We start from the raw sequence: 23,469 nt of genomic DNA on the forward strand, positions 1-23,469 counted from the left end.
AGCCGTAAAACCTGGTCAATGGTGCTTGTGCCATATCTAAAACCCGCCTGTAGTGGAGACAGTATTCCCTCCGATTCCATCCACCCATGTACCCTTGCCAGGAGAATGCGAGCAAATACCTTCTGGAAGCAGTCAATTAAGCTAATCGGGCGGTAGTTCCCTGGGTTAGATCTATCGCCCTTTTTATGTATTGGGAGAATCTCCGCCCCCTTCCAAGTCTTTAGGATGCGGGCACCTCTGGCTATAGCATTTGCTATGCATGTTAAATAAGGTACCCAGAGGCCTGTATTTGCTTTAAAAAGGTCTGCTGGAATTTCATCCAGTCCTGGGGCCTTCCCCCGCTTCGTTAACCCTAGTGCAATCTCTGTTTCCCTTTCAGTGAAGGTCATAATCGGGTTGCTAGTAAAAATGGTTTGTTGCAGGTTTAATGAGATCGTTGGATCAGCCACATCTTGGCAGAATTGGGTGGAATAATGTTTTATCCAATCTTCCGGGGGTACATGATTAGATGGTATACGGAAGTCACCATCCTTTCCACATCTAATAATGTCCCAGAATTTGGTCTGATTGTTTGATTTACTGGCGGCCAAGAGGTCCGCCCAGAAATCATCCTCCCATTCTCTTTTCGCTTCCCATTGGACTCTTTTGTACCTTTGCCTGGCCGCCTTTACTTCACTCAGATCTCTAGATTTGACTGTCTTAATTAAATGGCTATGGGCCTCTCTGCACTCTCTGTTATACCATTTGGCTCTTGAAGCAATTTGAGTCCCAGCATTTGGCTTACAAGGTTTGGAGAGGAGATTATTAAGCTCAGTGAAACATTTATCGTGTATGTCCATAGTCATATCTAAATGGGTATTACCCCTTTCAGCGTCAAGAGACCTCAGGTTTTCTATTGCGTTCATCACCACCTTTGCTATATTAGCCTGTAGTAATACATCATTGGATATGGTTGACCATTTCAGTCTCCTCCGGTCATTTGATACGGTTACAACCCCCTGGCCCCTTGGAACGGGTTCCACTAGGCTTGATTGGTCCTGCATTTTGATTGTTAGGGACAGTGGGTTGTGGTCACTTTCAGGACGCGTAACAATTTCCATATCAATGATTAGGCACCAGTGTTCCATGTTTAGGAAAATATAGTCGATACGACTCTTTCTAACACCATTATCGAAGGTGAAATTGGCTCCTTGATCCGATTTGGTGCGACCGTTTACCGCCCTTAGACCCCAAGAGAGGCAAAAAGCGGACCAATTCAGGGCGGCCTCCGTTGCTTTGGCTTGGTTTTTATTTGAAAGATCCGGAATTTTCCAGGTCGCATCTTCTGCGGACCCCCAGTTATCCTCAGGCAGATACAGTGGCTCAAAGGTACAATTAATGTCTCCTGCTAACATTATGAAAGACCCTTTGTTCCAACCCGATAGTAGAGTATCTAAAGCCCCTATCAGCTTGGGACGTCGGCCACCTGGAAGGCCTCTAGAATACATATTGATAATGAGCATGTCCTGCCCCCCTGCTTTACTCAACCGTATGGCCAGTATATCTGGGTTGTCCACAAAAATTTCAGAAACAGAATGGGACCAGGCCTGTTTAACCCAAATTGACAACCCCCCTGACGCCCGTCCTTTAGGACCTTTTATTGCAGGTTTAAAAAAATTTACATAACCAACCTTAAAAAACGGGGCAGTAGCCCAAGTTTCTTGCAGGAGCACGACCTGATAGTTACCTATAAACTCCAACCAGTCCTCAGATACCAGACGTGTCTTAACTCCAGCAACATTCCAGGACACCATGTAAGAAGATAACATGTCCAAGACCTCTGGGATATCACTAACTGTCGGAAGGGGAAGGAGACTCGATGGAATAACCCTTACTAGCCTAGTTTCGTCTTCGATAGAAGCGGGGATCTCCTCCCCCATTTGTTCCCCCTGAGTTCTAAATCTGTTATGGGGCGAAGACTCTTGCACCCTTAAGATGTCCAAAGTGGAACTAGATGTCGAGCCCTCGAGAAAGCCTGGAGAAGGGAACCAACGACGGACAACATGACCACCCTCAAGCTCGCCACCCGGAAACACCACCAACTGATCCGCGCCACCAAGAAAAATGCATACAAGGACCGGCTGGACAACAACGCACACAACTGCAAGGAACTCTTCAACATCGTGAAAGAGCTCTCCAACCCCAACGCCGGAAACAACGACATCACCCCGTCGCAAGACCTCTGCAACTCCCTCGCGTCCTACTTCCACAACAAGATCACGGACATACACAACAGCTTCAACAACCAACCAACGCAAGCCACAACCGCAACGACGCCACCCACCACCACCCTCCGCACCTGGACCCCGATCAGCACCGAAGACACCATCCGCACCATGAACTCCATCCATTCCGGATCTCCGACTGACCCCTGCCCTCACCACGTCTTCAACAAAGCCGACGCTGTCCTCGCACCCCACCTGCGGGACATCATCAACACCTCCTTCGACTCCGCCACCTTCCCTGAGAGCTGGAAGCACGCCGAACTCAGCGCTCTCCTCAAGAAACCCACAGCAGACCCCACCGACCTCAAGAACTACCGTCCCATCTCGCTCCTCCCGTTCCCGGCCAAAGTCATCGAGAAGACCGTCAACAAACAGCTGGCCGCCTTCCTCGAGACGAATGGATCCCTCGACCCATCACAGTCCGGCTTCCGAGCGAACCACAGCACCGAGACCGCCCTCATCGCCGCCACCGACGACCTTCGAACTCTGATGGACAACGGAGAAACAGCGGCCCTCATCCTCCTGGACCTCTCCGCGGCTTTCGACACTGTCTGCCACCGCACCCTAGTACAGCGCCTCAGCAACATCGGAATCCAGGAGAAGGCACTGGACTGGATCACCTCCTTCCTCGACGGAAGAACACAAAGAGTCCGCCTACCACCGTACAAGTCAGAGGCCACCAAAGTCATCTGCGGCGTACCCCAAGGATCCTCGCTGAGCCCAACCCTCTTCAACGTCTACATGAGCCCCCTCGCGGCCATCGCACGCCAACACAACCTGAACATCATCTCCTACGCCGACGACACCCAGCTGATCCTCTCCCTGACCAACGACCCCGCCACCGCCAGAGCCAACCTGCACGAAGGGATGAGAGACGTAGCCGAATGGATGACGACCAGCCGCCTGAAACTGAACTCAGACAAGACGGAGGTCCTCATCCTGGGCTCCACGCCCTCCGCCTGGGACGACTCCTGGTGGCCCCCCGCCCTGGGCACCGCACCCAAACCGACGGACCACGCACGCAACCTGGGCTTCATCCTGGACTCCTCCCTCTCCATGACCAGACAAGTCAACGCCGTCTCCTCGTCATGCTTCAACATCCTGCGCATGCTACGTAAGATCTTCCGGTGGATCCCCACCGAGACGAGGAAGACGGTCACCCAAGCCCTCGTCACCAGCCGACTGGACTACGGCAACGCCCTCTACGCCGGAACCACTGCCAAACTCCAGAAGAGACTCCAGCGGATCCAGAACGCCTCGGCGAGACTCATCCTCGACATCCCCCGACGCAGCCACATCTCCGGACACCTGAGAGATCTGCACTGGCTCCCAGTCAACAAGAGAATCACCTTCCGGCTCCTCACCCACGCGCACAAAGCCCTACACGACCAAGGCCCGAGCTACCTCAACAACCGGATCAACTTCTACACTCCCAAGCGCCTCCTCAGATCAACCAACCACGCCCTCGCCGCCGTCCCCCGCATCCGAAGAGCGACAACAGGAGGAAGATCCTTCTCCTACCTGGCCGCCAAGACCTGGAACTCACTTCCGACCAATCTGCGCCTGACCCAAGACCACCTCTCCTTCAGGAAGAAGCTCAAGACCTGGCTGTTCGAGCAGTAGCGGCACCCCCCCCCTCCCAGCGCCTTGAGACCCTACGGGTGAGTAGTGCGCTCTACAAATGACCTGATTGATTGATTGATGTAATGGGCATTCCTTCCCCGTTCCTTCTGGCTAGGGTTGGTGACGATGACGGTATACATAGTCAGTCAACCCATTCCAAGTCTGACAGTGCCTCGAAATGGTTAAAGAGTGGGGGTTAATAAGGGCGGTGGGGGATTGGGTGCTCTCGTGGCCTCCCCCCACGAAAGTTCCAATGATTGGAGTCCATTGGATGATTATGACGTGAGTGAGGGTAAAAATAATCAAGATGCAGGGTCTGAATGTCACCTACACGGGCGAATCTAGCTTCCCTCTGGATTTTTTCCACCACCCATGGGTCTCTAAAGGAGATCAAAATACAATCCCCTTCTAGATCTTTATCCCCCTTTCCTACCCAATCAACTCTCCTTACATAGAGGATTTCGGTAGGAGAAGATGGAGGGAGTGGGCGATGTTTATTTAGCCAAAAGGTGACCTTGTTCCGTAGGTCCCCATGTGACTCTTTAGTGCCCTCTCTTAAGGGGATTACCCCGGTTAGAACGATAGTGTATTGCGCCGCTTCCGGGGGTAAATTAGCTCTCGGGGGGTGTTGTGTGTTGCTTTTAGCTGGCCTAAGATGTCTGTCAGGGTAGGGGGTTTTCTTCTCTTTACCCAATAAAGGTGTTGGCGCTGTGGTGTTATTGGTTAGTTGTGGCTGGCCATTCGCTATATGTTGTTTTACTGGCACGTTGTTGGGTGCCAGGGAGTGATTGGCTTTCGATGTTACTTGACTATTAGCACTACTAGTAGTGAGCGATGTCGGAGCTGCCGATTTTGCCCCCGAGTTTGACTTCTTGATGTTATGGTTGTTTGATGACCCTACGGGTAGTGTAGTGTCTATCCCACCTTTTTGGTTTGCCCTCCCTCCGGTATTGGGACCCCCTGTCCTAGAACTGGAAGATGTGAGTTTATTCAGAAGGTCCATATTAATGTTAGCAGCCGCTTCCAGGACATCAATTTTAGCGGACAATATCCTTGTTAAGTCAAGGACCGGGAGCAGTAAAGATTGAAACATTGTTTCCATTTTGGCTAACAGGACCTTGTCACTGCTAAAGCATGTAGGACATGGATTAGAGGACCCAGAGTGAGCTAGTGAGGGGCAATATACTATGGGTGGTTCGGGGTTGATCTGTATAGGGGAGTGACTAGCACTGTTCGCATGATCTATTTTAAGATGTTTTTGTTCCTTATCACCCTGTGGGCTTGAGGCATGTTTTCTTTTCCGAGAGGTCTGATTGATAGTAACTTGTTGCGGGGCTGGCACACTGAGTAAGATGGGGGCCTTTGATAGAGGAGAACCGCCCGTGCTACTCACGTCGTCCTCAGAATCATTACTATCAACTTCATAGTCTCTTTTAGGGGAAATTCTGGTTAGCTGAGCTGCAAGGTATTCATGTCTCCTGGGCTAAACAGCTGCTTTTCCTTTTTGTTCCATTGGAGAGGAAGCAGCTCCTCTCCCCTCTTGTGGCAGCTCTCCAAAACCTCTTCCAATATATAGGCCGGCTCACGTTCTTGAGGGGATCATCTAGCAACAAGGTCCTGTCTTAAGTAAGCCTTCTCTCTGATGTAGTGTATGAAGTCTCCTCGATGTCCTGATGAATTGCGAGTTACTGTTTCAGAGGGGCACTGGCTGTAACTAGGATTGGGAGCAATGCAACCTCCGTTCAAAATCTAAACCTTCAAGTCGGGTGGGAATTTTTCATCTCATATTTTCCAAGCCGGCGGCCACCCAGTCACCTTTTTTCTTGGTTGACACTAGACAACATTCCCCTGGTTACTGGGGAAGGTTCAGTGGAGGAAAGCTGGTTTATCCCAACCGGCTTCACAATGTTAAGATTTTGTTGTTGTTTTGTTTACCTCCGTGCTTGAAATTGTTTTTTTCAGATAAGAAATGCATGCTTCTGCTGCAGCAATGGTTCAAATTTGAAATAATTAATTTCCATTTTGTAGCAATGTCCTTATTTTCACAATTTGTCCCCATGGTTAGATCTCTTGAGTATGAGGTGATCTGCATAACATGACATTTTCGCAGTAACTCAAAGGGCAGCTGTTTCCCTCTCTTTGACACAATCTGGATGTCATTAGCCTAGCGTATGCAGGCTGTCAATGTTGAACTGTTCTTGTTCTGAGATTATTTTTCTTCTCCCAACATTAACTTTATATTCCATAAATACCCACCCTTTATTTTTTACAGGAGGTCCTGCTGGTGAAAGCAGGTGGTCCACTTGGACTCAGTATCGTTGGTGGAAGCGATCATTCGAGCCATCCTTTCGGAGTCCTTGAACCGGGGGTCTTCATCTCAAAGGTACTGTGAAAAGGGGGCAGTCAATCCGTGTATGGGGAGGTGTGCTCTTTGGGGTCAACATGTGCTGGTTGGACAATGTGATTTTAATGGCAGATAACGATTTCTTGAAAGAGCAGTTGTGTTGTCACTTAATGTGTGTACACAAAGAGGGTGTTTGTTCCCACCTCTGATTCTCTGGTCCTTGTCATTTATTCAAGGTGATTCCCCAAGGGCTAGCTGCTCGTAGTGGACTACGAGTAGGCGACAGGATCTTAGAAGTTAACACCATTGACCTGCGACATGCTACCCACCAAGAGGCAGTGAATGCCCTGCTTTCTAACTCGCAGGAAATTCGGATGCTGGTCAGGAGAGATCCTCCACCACCGGGAATGCAGGTACGTACACAGTGTCAAATATTGAGGATAATTAGGATGGGCACAACACTTGGTAACAAGGCATTGTGTGTGTCTGTGTATAAACTATAGTAGCCTCTCCGATAGTATCTACAGTTTGTATTTGATACTTGTTTGGAGGAGTTCCTCACTTCATGGGATAGCGTTTGTGAAGGATTGTTTTAGTGCATCTCTTTGCCAGACAGGAGTTGACATGACATTAGTTCCATTTTTTCAGGGACCTTATGATTAAACATGCCTGTTCAACTCAGTGGCTGCTTAGCATTGGAAACAGCAACAAATGACCTGATCTGTCCGATGCGTACACGTTTTTGGTTTATTTGCAAAGTTCTCTCCCGTCTGTTTTTAGAATACATTAGGATGAGCTCTTCATACTTGCAGTTGTAAGTCTGTCTTCATTGGGACAGTTCAGCTTTGTAACTGTGCGGGTCTGTTGGTGGCTCGGAGGCTTCCATGAAGGCAGACAAACTGCAAATGTTAGTGATCATTCTTTGGTGCTTTTCAACCTCATCACCGATCGGGATTCTGTAACCAACCATCAATTCACCTCTTAGTCCTTTGGCCACCAATAGTAATCAGGTGGACTTGCCCAACGATGGGACAGAGGCTCCTCGATGAGCAAACTGAAGAATCATGATCGACAAGCCTTACTTCTAATGCCATCCATCTCTCTCAATATTCAAGCCAGTGTTAGAGTATATGGGGGAGTCTATGTTCCAGGCTGGCATGGTTTAACATTTGCGCACTATGACTGGATATTTTGTGGCTTGGCCACACCATAACATTTATTTTACAACCCTCCTATAACCCCACCAACAATAGGAACACCATCTACAGAGATAAAAAAAAGGGTTTTAAGGAAATAGCGATAGAGCCGGTGCCCAAATTCAAACGTATTATGCGATTTTATTCATGGTTCTTTCTGGTGAGACAGAAATTGGGGTAATAGTGCCTTTTTCGGGACCAAAGGAAAAAGTCTATCCTTCAGGATGGTCTCTCTTCTCAGCATACTAGAATCGATCATGAAGAATGTGTCCTAGCGTCCCTCAACTTGGAGGATGCATATTTACTTTTCCAATTCTCCTCAAGCACAGGAGTTTTGTTTGTGGTCAGTGGTCAGCATATTTAGTTCATGACTCTGACCTTCATCAAATGTCTGACCCTGTGACTGCAAGGAATTAGGGTGTTTTCCTTACTAGAAGTTTGTCTCATCAAAGGCGCGTGTCATCCAAGCGCACAAAGCAAGCAGTGAATTCGACCATACACAATATTAATGTCATGTGTGCTTTTAAAGCAGACAATGCTGTGCAGTATCTTGGTGCAAAATATGGTGTTTGTTACTGAACTCACTGGTGCTCATACACCTGCTAAACCAAATGAGCCTGACTAAACAGGAAAGAGGCAATACTAACACTGCATCAACAAGTCATATTCCTTGGGTCTTGGCATCTGCACACTCCTCTAAATGCTTATTCTTGGTAGGAAAGGTCAACAAGCTGATGTAGTTAATAGAAGAACTCAGAACAGATCCGGATTTGAATTCACAAATATAAGACCATGCTAGGGATGATGTCTTCTTCGTATCCCTCAGTGTCGCCTCAGATGCATCCACTTCAACAGCAACTACTAGATCTTTAATGGTGACAAGTTATTGGACCAGCGTTATTTCTTGGACTCCTAAAGTAAGCCAATCCATTGTGTGGTGGATTGAGCGCCCTGCATCTATGTGGGTCAGGACCTGCATTTGAAAGTAACACATTTATTGTCATTTCTGCCTGACAACGGATGCGTCCCTCAGCAGCTAGGAGAACCCTTCCCCAAAATCTTTCTGCCCAAAACAAATAATCTTCCCATCAATGTCTTAGCATGAAGGACGGTAAGATTGGCTCTAAAAGCCTTTCTAACTTGGATCGCAAATCAGCAAGTACTCATAAGAACCGACAACTAAACAACTCTTTATTATTTAAAAAATCAAGGTGGGTAAAACTGTCAAAGGAAGCTCAAGCTTTTGGCATTAGGTTCTGCTTCACAATATAGAGCTCACAGTTGAGCATATTTTGGGCCTGCAAAATGATGGCGGACACCTTGAACAAAATCAAATGGAGCTGCCAGGAGTGGGAGTAAGACATAAAACAACTGCTCTTCAACAGATGGGGGGGGCACCCCCCCCCTCCTTCGATCTGTTCTTTTCAAGCAGATAGTGATAGTTGGGGACTTGAGGGTAGCTGGTTCAGTTCCCTGGTCAGGGATTGGGAAAGGTAGTTACGATATATATGACTACTTGGTGGATGCTGTAATTTGAATAAATGCTTATCTGCTGACTAAAGATCTGTCGGGTTCTGCACCACAAACCTTGTTCAACCACCAGGCTGCTACAGAATGAGAATTTGGATCCCTCCACATTTCAGCTGAACCATCTGAACGGTGGTGAGAACAGTTTCAACAACTACGACCTATTTCTTGCAACGGAAAAGATTCTGTATTTGGTTGATGGATCATAATATAAATCCTGTAAGCATGCGTTTACAAGACATTTTGTAGTTACTGCCTCTTGTAAAGTCTGGACTGAAATATACCCCCATTCGTTTTCCTTTGAAAGGAGTCCTAAGATATTTCAAAACACGAATGGCATCAACTCATTTCTTCACCAGAGTGATGAAGATGTTTGAGGTGTTTTGTTTTGAACCTTTCCACAGTAATTGAACAATGTTGTGCTAGGCAATTATACACTGTTCTTTGGGTTCTCATGCAAAGCCTCTGACCCCATTTACAGATCTAATCTGCAAATGTAATTAGCTGTTTATTTGCAAGCCTGCAACATTTTATTTTTTTTAAAGGCATTAAAAATGTAAAAGTCTGCTTTCTAAATGTAATCTGCATGTGTTTGCAAAAGGAATATGTAATAAATGACCCCTCGTGAAAATAAATTAAAAACATGAAGGAAAAAATAAAAATAAAAATACAGGTATAGATTGGCCTAACAGCCCTGTCACTGAAGTGTACACATTTTTAGGCAGATGTGCACAAGCAAAATGCGATCACAGTGAAAAGAGCCAAAAGCTGAAGTGAACTGACCCATGCTGTATGTGTGATGTCGGAGGCAAAATGTGAATCGCATTTGAACAGACCAGTGGATGAAGAGGGCTAACCCAAGACCCCCGTTTGTACCTATATATGTATATATATGCACGTGGTTTTATAACAAATTTGTTGTAAAATATTAGGCTGGTGAGACAGCTAAATCGGTCCCTGCACCAGACTTAAAACACTGATGTTCCTCTTTAATTTCCATTGAAGTTAGACACTTGCAGTTCAAATATAGCTTAACTAAGCTTCTCTACTGATAAGTTACAAGCGTCAAGATGCCCGTTTGGTGATAGTTGCACTTTACATATATGAAATAATGATAGATGGCAAATGTTTGTACTGCCCCTGGTTTAGGGTGTTATTGGAGATTTTTGGTCCTACTGTCCATTTATTTTAATGATGACTGCTTTCCGGTTTGTGTGCTGTGTATTGTGCACAAAAGTGATGTTGGTCGGTGATTTTGGATGAGATAAGAGTACTTACTGTTTTTTTACTCCCTTTTTTGTTCATCTCTGCAGGAAATCCGCATTGAGAAAGGTCCTGGTGAAAAGCTAGGTATCAGCATCCGAGGTGGAGCTAAGGGTCATGCAGGCAATCCGTTTGATGCCACAGATGAGGGAATATTTATCTCCAGGGTAAGTACATACCAGGACATGATTCACAAAAAGTCCTAGTGAGAGGGTTTTGGTTATGGTCATGTGTCTGTATTTTGCTCTCTGTAGATGCATTTTAACTTGTTGAGTGCCTCATCAGTTAATGTGCTGATTGTGTTCAGACTGCTGGTCAGAGCCCAGAATGTACTGTGGTGGGCTTATGGGGGGCCATTTGCAAAGTTGAGAATGCAGGTCAGTTTTTAGGTTTTGCCTCGCCAAAAAGATGCGCTCTGCGCATCTTTTTCGCGCAGGCGAAAACCTGATGAGAACTGTAGTGTGCTTTGGGTCGGCCCTCGTCATTCATTGGCTGGCTCCGTAAATGGAGCCTAGCCATTGGATGAGGGGCCTGTCCGTCAATGCCGGACCAGACACGGGGGCGTTCCTGACATTCTTTGGCTTTTGCCGACGTCACGCGACGCCGGGAACGCCCCCGAGTCTGGTCCGGCATTGCCGGCACTTCTGCGTCTCTCCTCCCCCGTTTCCCGCCCCGTGACTGGCCGGCCGGCCAATCCTAGCGCGGCCGGCCGGAAGTGCCCGCCCCCCGCAGCCCGGGGGAAGAAGGAAGACGGCAAGAAGTATGGCGGCGCCCGCGGGGCTCCCGTGGCCTGGAGGGAACCCCGGGAGATGCGGAGGACGTTGCCGGTCTCCCATGCCGAAGAGGGAGACCGGAGAAGTGCCAGAGAGATTGTCGACGTTGCCGGTCTCCCATGCCGAAGAGGGAGACCGGAGAAGTGCCGCCGTCGCAAGGTGCAGGTGAGTCGATTTTTTTTTTTTTTTTTTCCCTCCTCTCTTCCCCTGCCTTCCTGCCCCAACCTCTCTCCCCCTGTCTCCTACCTTCACTCGTCGCTCGTCATGTCCTCCCGCAGACCTGACCCCGGCGGCCGTACTTCGGTTTAAGCAGGCTGACTTTAGAGAGCGTTGATTGTCATTGAGCAAGGAGGGGCAGAGGTAAAAGTGAAACTCTATGCTTGCGAGTTGGAGCTTCTGCTTTAAAGTTTTGCAAAGCATGTGCTGGAGTTAATGGAAGCACCCTTTGCATGTTTAGAATGGACATTCCGTCTGTGAAGATTCCTCGTGCTCTTGCTCTCAACAAATCCTTAAGAATTTCTATTCCGGTAGAACCCGCATCAAAAGAACATTATCAATGACATACTTTGTATTTTATTTTATTTTGGTCGCCCAATTACTTTCATTCATTTCCACGACAACACTTTACAAGTGTTTTGCGGGTTACACTCATCCTCTGGTCTTATGTCTCTGTGTGTCCGTTCTATGAATGGTGAGTTGTATGGAAAACGTTGTCAGGACCTGATCACATTATGCAGAGGCAGGCCTTGAAAATTTTCCTTGTCATTGGCAACCAGAATGAAGTCAATGTTGAAACGCTTGCCGTCGTCTTTACTTCACTCAGTTGTCAGTAACTGTGTCCCTTTGAACCTATAGAAATGCTGCATCCTTGAGAGCACTATTGTTAAAGACCTTCTCCAGACCGTTTGTAGGTGAGTTCATTTAAAGTGCTTGTAAGGGAGTAAATCAGATGTGGACAAACTTCAAGGAAATAAACTGCCAATAAAAGCTTTGGTGTTTTAATTTAGTAATCCGTATTGTTATTTAGTCCACATTTTCCAGTATGATATTGCCATTATCAAACTTTGTATTTATTACATTTAAGACTACCGATGTATAACTTGCCTCTGACATATGTTGGGTAGGGGAGCAGTTAGTTACAACTCTGCTAAGTGGTCCCAAGTCAAGTATGTTACACTCAGAACTGGTTTATAAACCAACATCATTTAACATGTCTTGACTTCAAAGCCTATATTTCTGTCAACAGGCATTGACAAAGCCCGTAGGTCTTGCTTGTGAAATCTGTTGGACTTTGCCAATGGTTTTTTCTCTCTCCCAGATGGATCCGCGATGGCGAGCGCATCCTTGATGGTTATCTTTGAATTAATTTTCTTATGCTTTAAGAAACTCAAAAATGTCCACCACAGATTGGCTGATCCAAAGCGACCATCTGTGCCATTTTAATATGTCTGCTACTGATGGTGCAGGAGGTAGCACTCAAAGCTCGAGGGTGCTGGTGCAATTGGCCACAGGTAAAGGGGGTTCTAATAAATAAAGGGATTGGGAGGACTGAAAAGGTTTATTAAAGCGAAGGGCTGGGGAACTAGGGGCAGTAGGGAAGCACAATAGTTCCTGATATGCACTTCAGTCTGATGTCGGCAGTGGAAGGATACCTTCCATCCAATCTAAACCCTGTGACTCTGAAATGCTTATTTGCAGGACAAACATATGACTAGTGAGGAAAGCCTTGGGAATCAGAAGCACGAAAGGGAGATGGACGATAAAGCCATCCGATCATGAGTGAGTGGCTAAGCCGACTGTTATATAATTCACAGCAGGTTTTTTACACCAGTCAGCTGAAGGTGTTGATAAGCGAGACCTAAAAAAAAAAATAATAAACCTACAAGTCTCAGAAGACAGACCACTGCTGGCTATAAAGCCTGGCCTCGTTGAGTGCGCTACATAACGTGGCACAACATGATAGCATTAGAGTCATCTCTAAGATACGGGCAGACTTGGAGCAAAGTATGTCTTGTATAATTTTATTGGCATTGCAGCAGGATTGAGGATTAGACCAGTGTTTGGCAATCTGTGGGTGGCGACCCATTGGTCGGTTGTGAGACGAATTTTGGTGGATCGCATAAGTGCAATCAATAAATAAAGGTTCTTTTAGATTCTGTATCCATCTTCCCACATTTGCTGTACCTCAAAGACAGAAGTCAAGTGTCAGGCTGAGTCTTCTGGCAAATTGGTGCTTATTTTGTTTAACATTGGGGTTGATTAACTAAAAATTAGCATAACTGCTGATATATTGGGGTGAAAATAGAGTCCTGTGTCAAACACCATTTTTGCAAACCTGCAACACCTTCCTAAAGAGGTTTAGTCCTCATTGAATGTATGTGATGAAATCAACCTCATTCGCGAGGCAACAAAAAGGTTGACATTAATACACAGGTCCCGTGATGCAAATTGAAGAAGAAAAAAAAACAGCCCTTCGTCCCATTCACTCCAGACATCTCCATTCGCACCTCTGCATTATCTTCCTAGAGAACAACCACCAGAGACGAGTTGTTCCCAAATAAAACACAGTGACTGCTACTTGAGGCCCTGAAATTAGAAGTGTGCACAATGCAGTTTCCGGGATCGGACATTAGCACAACTGATTTAAATATGCCTCAAGTTGTAACACGTAGAACAAAGATGGAAATTAAAGCCAGTTCACAAGAGAAGCAACATTCCAGTTTTCACTCCACAGCCATCACACAGCTCCACCGATGCACCCACCGCACAGCTCCACCGATGCACCCACCGCACAGCTCCACCGATGCAGCCACCACACAGCTCCACCGATGCAGCCACCACACAGCTCCACCGATGCAGCCACCACACAGCTCCACCGACACAGCTCCACCGATGCACCCACCACCCAGCTCCACCGATGCACCCACCACACAGCTCCACCGAGGCACCCACCACACAGCTCCACCGAGGCACCCACCACACAGCTCCACCGAGGCACCCACCACACAGCTCTACCATGCCCCCACCACACAGCTCTACAATGCCCCCACCACACAGCTCCACAGATGCACCCACCACACAGCTCCACTGATGCACCCACCACACAGCTCCACCGACACAGCACCACCGATGCACCCACCACACAGCTCCACTGAGGCACCCACCACACAGCTCCACCGAGGCACCCACCACACAGCTCCACCGAGGCACCCACCACACAGCCCTACAGATGCACCCACCACAGAGCTCCACCGATGCACCCACCACACAGCTCCACCGATGCACCCACCACCCAGCTCCACCGATGCAGCCACCACACAGCTCCACCGACACAGCTCCACCGATGCAACCACCACACAGCTTCACCGATGCAACCACCACACAGCTCCACCGATGCAGCCACCACACAGCTCCACCGACACAGCTCCACCGATGCTCCCACCACCCAGCTCCACCGATGCACCCACCACACAGCTCCACCGATGCAGCCACCACACAGCTCCACCGACACAGCTCCACCGATGCACCCACCACCCAGCTCCACCGATGCACCCACCACACAGCTCCACCGACACAGTTCCACCGATGCACCCACCACACAGCTCCACCGATGCACCCACCACACAGCTCCACCGATGCACCCACCACACAGCTCCACCGACACAGCTCCACCGATGCACCCACCACTCAGCTCCACCGATGCACCCACTGCTTGTGCCTCCGTGTGCCCCTGTTGCCTGCTTGTGCTGTGTGGGTGTGTGTGGAGGGCTCTGTGTAGCTGTGTGTGTGGGAAGCTTTGTGTGGCTGTGTGTGTGGGAAGCTTTGTGTGGCTGTGTGTGTGGGGGGCTGTGTGGGTGTGTGTGGGGGGGCTCTGTATGGGTGTGTGTGTGGGGGGGCTCTGTGTGTGTTTGTGTGTGTCATTTGCGAGAGATAAAGCTAGTGGCATTGTAAATGGCAATGCCATTTATTTATGTTAAAAAAACATAAATAAATATAATGTCAAGAGCAATGCCAATAGCTCTAACTTTAACAAAGGCAAAACCATTGCATTGTAAATGCTTGTTAATTCCTGTTGTGACACTGTTCATGGGACAAAAACTATCAGCAGGTTTGTGGCTGGACAGCAATGATACGGTCCCCACTTTCTTTTAGGTGAGCTCTTCAGGTGCTGCTGCACGGGACAGCAGGCTGAGAGTAGGCATGAGGATCTTGGAGGTGAATCACCAATCTCTCCTGGGAATGACACACACGGAAGCAGTGCAGATTCTGCGATCGGTCGGCGACACCCTGTTAGTGCTGGTGTGTGATGGTTTTGATCCCAGAGCTGCAGCAGCTATTGAGGTATGTATCCTTTTTCAAAAGGGCGTTTGGGAGGAAGTGGCAAAGATGCTGTGCCGTTACCCTCATCTCACTGATCCATCTGGACATATTGGGCTTTAATCTATACTTCCAATTTGTACCCTTCATGGCAGCAAGGCGTTGTGCTGCTGATCTGACCAATAGCTACACTTTGATGCGTAGGGCATACGTCCACACTTGCCAGAGATCATGTTAAGAGGTGTTGCTTTTCTTCATGGTTTTGAGCTGCTGGGTCCTGGGAAGGTAGGGATGCCACAACTGCTGTTTCTGGGCTCATTTCTTAATCTTTGTGTTTCATTCTCAGGTGTCACCTGGAATTATCGCCAACCCTTTTGCTGCGGGCATAGCCAGGAAGAATAGCATGGAGAGCATCTCCTCCATCGACCGCGACATGAGCCCCGAAGAGATGGAAATCCTTCAAAAGGTGAGGGTGAGTGCGTCTACCAACATCAGTCCCACTGCATCCATCTCCAGTTTTCCTGAGCTGGTTGCATTATGCCAAGGCTTACTTTTGAAGTTCCAGAAAACTAAATACTAAAAGTGACAAACTCTTGATGTTTGTAGCAGAAAGTGTGTTTGGTGATTCTGATGCAATATATATACGACATTGATGAATGAACATTTACAAACCCTTTAAGTTTCAATTCTGTGCAGACCGCTGGAGGTATGACATCTCAAAATATAGTGGAATCTGGGCTCCCTTTCCTGAAATCGCCTTAAATGCATCACCCCTAAAGCATGTCATCATATATAGTTTTCTTATGTCTTGAACATGCACCATTTGGTTCAGTTGCTTGTCCTTCAAAAGGCTCTTTCCTGTGTGAAGCCCTTCACATATTCACCATCTACCAGCCCTATATGTCTATTATATGTTGACAAATAATTTATCTTGATTTCACACACACAATAGTATATATAATTTATGCAAAAAAATCTTAATAGCTAATTGAAAGGACAGGGTGTATAGGTTAAAGGTTAGCATACATACAGGTATATATGCAATGTACATATACTGTATCATAGAAAACATTAGCAGTCCATATCAAGGACAGCCGTTCTTTGAGGCTCTTCAGTTGGAGGCTTGATATACAGCATACCAATCTCTATGTTCAAATGTTCAAGCTCTGGTCATCTCACCACTGTCCTGGCCTCACTCCCATGCCCGATACCTGCTCTGCACACAACGCAGGGACACTTAATTCACTGCTGTAGCTGGACAGAGGAGGCCTGATAACCTGTGTGCCACGTCTTATTATTTCTTTGGATTATTGTGACTCATGTTCTTTTCCGTACTGCAAAGTTGCAGAACTGCACCAAAGGCCTTATAAAAACATTTTGTTGTGAAGACCTTACTATTTCTGTGGGCAATCGTTGACTTATGAAGTTGAGTCTTCAGCACAGACAGTGGAATAGTAACCAGCATAAATCCCTCTCTGTTGGCACTGTGGCAAGTCACAGTTGCATTCAAGCAATCCAGAGCTCTCTTTTACTAGATGTTACCTTGAATGCAACAGATTTTGGACAGCAAAATGTTGATGATGGCTTTAGAAGCAGTCCTGAATGACCAGGCAGCCGGGCATGACTGAGTGAAAATATGCAATGTTACTAATTGTACTGGACCTTGCAAAAGTTATTTTTCCATCAGCCTCTGAATGTAATTGACTTTAGGGACAGATTAACTTTGACTAATCTGAGGAGTTCCTTTGGGGAAACTAGCAATAAACTGAAGGTTGGCAAGTGGATAAACTAGCAACTGATAGCCATTGGGCAGTCGTAGCATATTAACATTGCTGTGTTGATACTGATCAAACTAACCCCAAATATTTCTTGCCGATATGTAACGGTTGGATTATTCAAATCTCAGTGAAAACCTGCATTAGGAGGCATTGGGAAACCAGATCAGGTACTTCCTCCTTCTCCAGGAGGGCCAGGTATTGTGTAAGTATACTCAAAAACCGAACCAGATAACATAATGTTTGGCCAGAAGATGTAACGTTAACGTAGACTTCTTTAGTAGGCACATGCATTGCTTTTAGAGATGGAGGGCATGTTTTAATCTCTTTCAATAATGTGGACTCCTGTCAGTTAGCTAGCTTGGAACAGTGGTCACAAACAAATTTCAGGAATTTGCCAAAAAGGTACTTTTTTGGGATCATGCCAAAAATGCTTTTAAAGCCTCCGGGTGAGAACTGATTGGTTATTCTGATTTAACACTGTGCTCCAAGGTCTTGTGATTGTGCTTGTTGTCTTCTAGCATTTAGAAATATAAATCTTAATGAAGAAGGAAAGGCACTGCGTCGACAAGCAGGGGTTTGGTCTTCCAGCACTAATATAAGACATTATTCAGCCTCCAAACACATAATCTAAATTCTTTGAGATGCAAACCAGCTCATTTTCCTCAGCTCTCCTGTACTGCCAGAATATGGCTTGCAGATATCAAGGTGATTGTACATAGGGCCGCAAAAGTAGGGTCCTACATTTACATGAAATACCATAGATTTTTATCCTATGCGATCCAGATAAAACTGAACACTAGCAGGAGTGCCAGTTGTTTACCCTCCTGTTTCGTCTTGCACTAGGGACACTGACAGTCGCACTCACAGATCCCTATTTACATCTGTACTCTATTAATCTTCCCAATGTTGGCCCACATGGGAAGATCAAGGCCAGTTGCTCAGACTACCCACTGTGTAAATAACTCTTGTTTAGAATCTTTGAATGCAAATGTGTCTCTTGTGGTTATGCTCAAAATTTGGTACTGATCTGCCACTCACAGAATATTGTGAAACTATTTTTCTTGCAGTATACCACTTCTGGTGTACAGTACATAACATTCAACATGTGTTTCTCGTTTAAGTATATCCATCTGTACATTCATGGTCCTTAAACGATACCTTTGTGCTGAGTGTCCATTTCACAAAATCAAATCACAGTCAAACATCTCCTTACCATTCCAAGACCTCGTTTTTGATGCAACGTTGACTGGGGTGTACTGAGTCTCTGCTAGCCAGGTTCCTAGTACCAGTATCCTTCTCCAAGAAGCATCTGCGCTGCACAATTTTGTACCGTCTGGAGTTCTAGATAGTAGTTCAAGGGGCTGCTAAGTAGAGTACATTCCAGCGTACGACTGGTTGGAGGGCTGGAGGCGGGTGGATGCACCTCGCCGAACAAACAGAAATAATCGAAATCAACAACAAGGGGAACACACGGGCTCTTCGGCATCGAGACTTACAACTCCAGAAAGGTCGCCGGGAGCGGGATCAATAGACAACGAACACTGAAAGACCGCAGGCTCAATCAATAGTCGAAGAACAGAAAGAGGCTACGAACAGAGAGTCTGGCTGTTATCGGACACTGGCTCGGGACAGGCTGAGGAGGGCATGGAGGGCCGGTGCCACCACGAGACCTTTACCCCAGCAAGCAAGTACTATGGGGTTGAACGGGGACATGCACTCTGATGAGTTGGGGGGCAGGCAGTTCAAAGTCCGTTGTGCAGGGAGGTGGGAGGGGAGGGGGGTGCTGGTTTTAGTTTTGTTGACTTTATGTATAGAGGCAGGACAAAATGGCAGGGACACACTGATGACGTCGCAGAAAGGTAAGCAATGTACACTACGATTATGGTCGCACTCTTACACTTACAGCCAAATTCGACATGACGCTAAGCTTACAACATGATAACAGAGCAGGGGACACACGGGAGGCACGGGTGACGCCACTAAAATTATTGACGTGGAATGTGCGGGGACTAGGCGATAAGATTAAGAGAGGTCTAGTGATGCAGGCCATAAAGAGACTTGGACCAGCACTGGTCTTATTACAAGAAACACATCTTACCGGAAAGGCAAATCAGGCCCTGGATAGGCGAGCGTACAAAATGGTGGTGCACTCCGACTTCACGTCGGGCTCGAGAGGGACCGGCATTCTGATTAGGAAGACGTTCCCTTTCATAGTTTTAAACACCAAAACGGATGATCAGGGCCGTTTTGCGGCCGTCCAGGGCCAGTGGGAAGGTAGAGCACTGAATGTGGTTTCAGTCTACATACCTCCGTCGCTCCACTCCATTGCACTGCCTGCGCTGGGAAGTTCATCTTAAATCTACCAGCAGGGGACCTTATTATAGGTGGCGATTTTAACGCAACAGCGCATGACACAACTGATCGACTCCCTGCCCGGACACAGACGCAAGGGCCTACTCGCTTCACCAGCTTCCTAGAGGCGCTGGGTCTGACGGACGTGTGGAGACATACACCCTACCTTACAACAATACACTTATTACTCAGCAACGCATAATAGCTTATCGCGCATGGACTATTTCCTGACACAGACCACTGGTACGATGACCGTTGACAACATCAGCATACACCCTAGGGGAATTTCAGATCACTCCCCGATGACCTTAACACTCTCCAGCCAGGAGGAAACCCGCAAGAGAATATACCCGATATATCCGGGGTATCTCAAAGTCCCCACAATTCGAAAAGACTTGCGGAAAGCAACGCAATATTACTTCGCCGAAAACACAGCGTCAGTTTCCTCTCCCTCAGTCCTTTGGGAGGCATACAAGACGGTCTTGAGGGGGCGAGCCATAGCATCCATTACGGGGTACAAACGATCGCAACAACGGGAATTAGCTGACTTAGAACTTGCACTACACACAGCAAATACAAATCACATGGCAGATCCTACGCCAGAATCTTTTCACGCACTACAGTTATGTCAGCAACGATATGGGGACCACATGAAGAGATGGGCAATTGACAATATTGCGGCGACCACACATAGAATCTATGACGTGGGTGACAAGGCAGGGAAAATGCTAGCCTGGTTGGACAAGATAGGGGGTAATACTACAACTGCGCGCCCCAGACGGCACACTTAGTTCACGCCCAGAAGAAATAGTCAGTACCCTGGCGGACTACTTCCAAATAGTGTACACCCCAGACAGAGAGGTAACGAGGGAGGAAGCTATAGCCTCCCTTAGTCCCATACCAACCCCAACACTTACACCAGAAGCGGCAGAGGAACTAGAAGCCGATCTCACGTTGGATGAAATGCAATCGGCCATTAAGGCGGTACAGTCAGGGAAAGCGATGGGCCCCAACGGGATCCCCATTGAATGGTACAAGTTAATGTCTGAGACATTAAGCGTGCCGCTGTTGGCGATGTACACGGACAGTCGGGCGCTTACTGAACTCCCATTAGACCAGAGGACCGCAACAATTGTAGCGATCCCGAAACCCGGAAAACCCCCAACGGAATGCCGCTCCTATCGCCCCATATCGCTCATAAATGCAGAAGCGAAAATCCTGGCGAAACTGCTGGCTACTAGGCTGATGGCCCACCTTCCACAATTGATCCACCCGGATCAATCGGGCTTTATGCCACACAAGTACAGCACTGAACCTCCGGCGGATCCATGGAGCGCTGGCTCGAACGCCAACACTGTCGGCAGCGGCAGTGATATTATCCTTGGACGCCAGGATGGCATTCGACATGGTCGAATGGCAATATTTCTTCGCAGTATTTTCATGCTGCTAAGGTTGTTATGCGTACTCACCCTTAATTTCTTCCAAAGGTTATATCTGATTTCCATGTTAACCAGACCATAACTTTACCTATGTTTTTTCAGAATCCTTCATCTCCAGCGGAAAGGTCTCTGCATTCCCTGGATGTTAGGAGGGTGTTGAAATTTTATCTGGATAAAACCAAAGATATTCGTAGGTCAGAGCAATTGTTTATCAATTATGTATCAGTCCGGACCGGTCTTGCTACCTCAAAACAGTCCATCTCCAGGTGGATTGTGTCCTGTATACAATTGTGTTACCAAAAGGCTAATAATAAGACCTTAGGCTCATCCCACCAGGGGCAAAGCTGCCACGACTGCTTTGCCTCGTAATGTTCCAATTGCAGAAATCTGCAAGGCGGCCACTTGGAAGTCGGTCCATACCTTTGCTAAGCATTACTGTCTGGACACTGATGCCAGGACAGACGCTCAGGTTGGGCAGGCTTAGCTGCGAAATCTGTTCGCACAGTAGTGGTGTTATTTCTTTTTTCTCCACCGCCGCTTTGGTGTGGGGATGGGCTTGCCATTCTTTCACTAGATTATGACTATACACAGAGATCCCCCTACTACAGAAGGAGTAGTTTCTGTCCTGTAACTCCAGTTCTGTAGTAGGGGTATCTCTGTTATAGTCATAAGCTCCCGCCCTCCTCCCCGGTGGAGAGAGATATTCATGTTAAGAATGCTACAGGTCTGGCGTGTTACGCCTTCAAAAAGAACTGAAAGTAAAAGGGACCTGCTGTGCATTCTGGGATACTGAGAGTGTTCTGGAGAGTTCTCTTAAAGGCACAGTATCCTGTTCTGAGCCACATAATGGCAGCCTATGGGGCTTGTCTGTCCACTCCTTCCTCTCTATCATTCCTGAGAGTTTTGCTGGTAAAGGCAAGCTTTTCTATGGGGAGAAATCTGGACAGGCTGTGCTGTTTGTGGGTTTTTGATGGAATTTCTAGTTGAAGTACTGGACAGTGTAGCCTGTGGATATAGGCTGCATTATCGGTCTTTAAATTCTCTCTTAAGTGTCTGTGCAGTTCTGCATTTTTTGACAATTTAAGAGATTATTTTTGATTGCTCCGGGGTCCACGCACATGGCCGGGACTATTCACTAGATTATGACTATAACAGAGATACCCATACTACAGAACTGGAGTTACAGGACAGAAACTACTCCTTCTTCTGACTTCCTGTCCCTTTTGCGACCTCCTTAATTTGGGCCGGGGCAGCTGAGGGACCACAGTGCTATTTAGGGTTGGTGTCAGCCACCGGTAATTTACGTTCATTTTGATAAGGGTGGGTTAATTAGTAGAAGCTCTTCAACTTGGTTTCAGAGGCCGTTATTAAATTAGTGGACCGGCAGTCACACGACGTAATTACCAGCAGCTATTTAGCCTCTTGGGGCTTCCCCAGACAGGGCGCATTTAACAGTGCATGGGGCTGATCGCTTTCTTATTTGCGGTGCTCTCTTCTCGGCGAGGTGTCAACAGCTTCTACTGCAAACACAAAGCTCGCTGGGGCCGGCGAACGACTCGGGCGGCGCTCGTTAGAGAAGTTTCAGTTGAGGCCCTTCTGAAAATCTGTTTGGCGCAGGTCTCGCCTATTGCATATTACAAATATGTTCTGTCAATGTTTCAAGCTTTATTACAAATCTCACAAAAAGATGTTAATATTTCACTTCTGTTCTTGTATTTTCGTCACAATACAATACACTGAACATAATCTTCACAAAAGCTATTTACAAAAGTTTAAGCTCTTGCCATTATAAATTACAATAATTTTTATTTAAGTATTAATTATTAAAAAAATGTAAAACTATTATTTGTAATATCAATACATCTGTCACGTAAATACAACACATATTGCATTACAAATGCTATAGATGTCACATTTGCGAAAGTTAAAACTATTGGCATTGTAAATGACAAAGCTATTAATTTTGCTATTTTCAAAACCACCACATAAATAATTTGTCATTTACAATACCAATAGCTCAAACTTTCCTAATGCGCGACCTATTGCATTGCAAATGCTTGTTATAAATTGGCGTGGATCTCCTTCTTGAGTCGTGTTGTCATTTATTGTTCATTGTGTATTTGCAGATGTCTTACACTCCTCTGTGTTAAGTCTAAGGCTGCCCGACCACACTACCCCTTAACAGAGCACTTTGGGATTGCATTGCATGCCCTGTCCACCCACTAGTAAGGGAACCGCTGGACTTTTTACACACTGTATCAGATTATTTATATATCACATAAAGAGCTAGATTCCTACAAATTATTATTCAACAGAAGGTCAGTAATATGTTGCTCTTTTGATTGTTGATTATCATACTGTTCAAAATAATAATAAAATGTTATGCACAGAAAAAGAAAATATCCTTTAAGTCCTGCCCCCTTCAGCCAATGGTCTAACTCTGGCCCCTTCAGCCAATGGTCTAACTCTTTCCAGCCCCACCCTTTGATCTGCAGTGTTCCAGTGTAGTCCAGCTGGTCATGCTATTGCGGTCATTGGCTAGTGGATTGTCTGAACCACAGTAACAATTGTGTGACCAAAGCCTCCTGTAGTT

At 46.8% G+C, this 23,469-nt stretch overlaps 1 protein-coding gene across 21 annotated transcripts in view; it reads left to right on the forward strand.

The window, feature by feature from the left end:
* The window catches only part of SCRIB (scribble planar cell polarity protein), a 576,647-nt gene that overhangs the window by 367,454 nt on the left and 185,724 nt on the right, over positions 1–23,469 (forward strand). For 15 of the 21 annotated variants that reach the window (XM_078686589.1, XM_078686596.1, XM_078686598.1 and 12 more), the window contains 5 exons: positions 6,160–6,270; positions 6,468–6,644; positions 10,268–10,384; positions 15,143–15,331; positions 15,654–15,779. In XM_078686589.1, the coding sequence (XP_078542715.1) occupies positions 6,160–6,270; positions 6,468–6,644; positions 10,268–10,384; positions 15,143–15,331; positions 15,654–15,779 (720 nt within the window). The remainder of the gene's footprint in view (positions 1–6,159; positions 6,271–6,467; positions 6,645–10,267; positions 10,385–15,142; positions 15,332–15,653; positions 15,780–23,469) is intronic. The other 6 variants (XM_078686591.1, XM_078686594.1, XM_078686599.1 and 3 more) reach the window with 1 other exon arrangement.

Source organism: Lissotriton helveticus, chromosome 4_1 (assembly GCF_964261635.1).
Source record: "Lissotriton helveticus chromosome 4_1, aLisHel1.1, whole genome shotgun sequence".
NCBI classification, from domain to species: Eukaryota; Metazoa; Chordata; class Amphibia; order Caudata; family Salamandridae; genus Lissotriton; species Lissotriton helveticus.